This window comes from Empidonax traillii, unplaced genomic scaffold (assembly GCF_003031625.1).
Source record: "Empidonax traillii isolate 1590-97213 ecotype Southwest subspecies unplaced genomic scaffold, ASM303162v1 scaffold1004:size452305, whole genome shotgun sequence".
In the NCBI taxonomy this organism is placed as follows: domain Eukaryota; kingdom Metazoa; phylum Chordata; class Aves; order Passeriformes; family Tyrannidae; genus Empidonax; species Empidonax traillii.
Genome location: NW_020956197.1, coordinates 433,467 through 434,484, shown reverse-complemented (window position 1 = coordinate 434,484; position 1,018 = coordinate 433,467). Strand labels below are relative to the sequence as shown.

General features: G+C 59.5%; 1 protein-coding gene across 1 annotated transcript in view; it reads left to right on the top strand.

The window, feature by feature from the left end:
• The window catches only part of LOC114068098, a 16,163-nt gene extending 15,265 nt beyond the window's left edge, over positions 1–898 (top strand). Inside the window, exons 6-8 of the mRNA XM_027904016.1 lie at positions 18–120; positions 331–387; positions 693–898. Coding sequence (XP_027759817.1) covers positions 18–120; positions 331–387; positions 693–898 — 366 coding nt within the window. The remainder of the gene's footprint in view (positions 1–17; positions 121–330; positions 388–692) is intronic.
• Positions 899–1,018: the final 120 nt, after the last annotated feature.

Genomic DNA, 1,018 nt, shown 5'->3' with positions numbered 1-1,018 from the left:
CCTGCTGCTCTCTGCAGCTGGAAAAGGACAAGAGCCAAGTGGCCGAATATGTGCACCAGGCCCTTCCATACCTGGAGAGCCCACAGGAGCCCCTGCAAGAGGCAGCCATCAAGTTCATAGGTGAGCCACAAGGTCACCAGGGCTGTGCTGGGGAGCCCCGAGTGCCCTGGCGCTGCTGCCGCCCTGTGCTAGCCCAGCCCTGGGCCATCCCCAGGTGGGAAGGGCCCGGGCTCAGCCCTGCCAGGGCGGGAGGGCGTGTGGCCAGGCTGGCAGTGCCACTGGGGGGGAGCTGTGATACCGCTGGGGCCCTGACAGCATCTGTGTTCCCAGGAATGGCCGGGAGATACCTGAAAGGGCAGAAGAACGAGTTGCAGCTCGTCATGGATGGTGAATGAGGGCAGTGGGATATCTGGGGGCTGGTGGAGGAGCTCAGACCCTGGGCAGGGAGCTGCAGTCCTGCCCTGGCTGTGGAGGGCTCTGCTCCCTGCATGGATGAGGAATGGCTTGGGCAGAGCAGAGGGAGATTTCAGGGCCATGAGGGGTATTGGTGGCCAGCACCTTCTGGCTGATCCCCATGGGCCCTGCTCCTCCTGGCCATAGCAAGAGCTGGCTTGGATGGCTCTGGCAGGAGGGGCTTCTTGGGTCCCCACAGATGCAGGCTCTGGCCTCAGCTCTGTTCTTTTTTGTTCCAGCCCTTCAAGGCATGACTCATGACAGCACTGCCATCAAACATCTGGCACTCAAAAACCTGAAAATGCTACGCTCTGCAGAGAGACCTCGTTCTTCTCCCCGTTCCAGCAGCTTGAAGACCCACTCCAGAATGAAAGGATTAGGGAGGCTCCTCGGTGGAGCAGCTGCCAGAGGTCTGCAGAGAACTGATCCTGGGAACCCCGTCTGATCAAATACCTCATCCTGTTGAAAAGACCCCTCTCCTCCTGTTAGTCCAACACGGCAATATTAAATCCCTCTTAGCATGCACAGAGGCTCAGGAGTTTTCTTTGGTGCCCGGTATCCACAG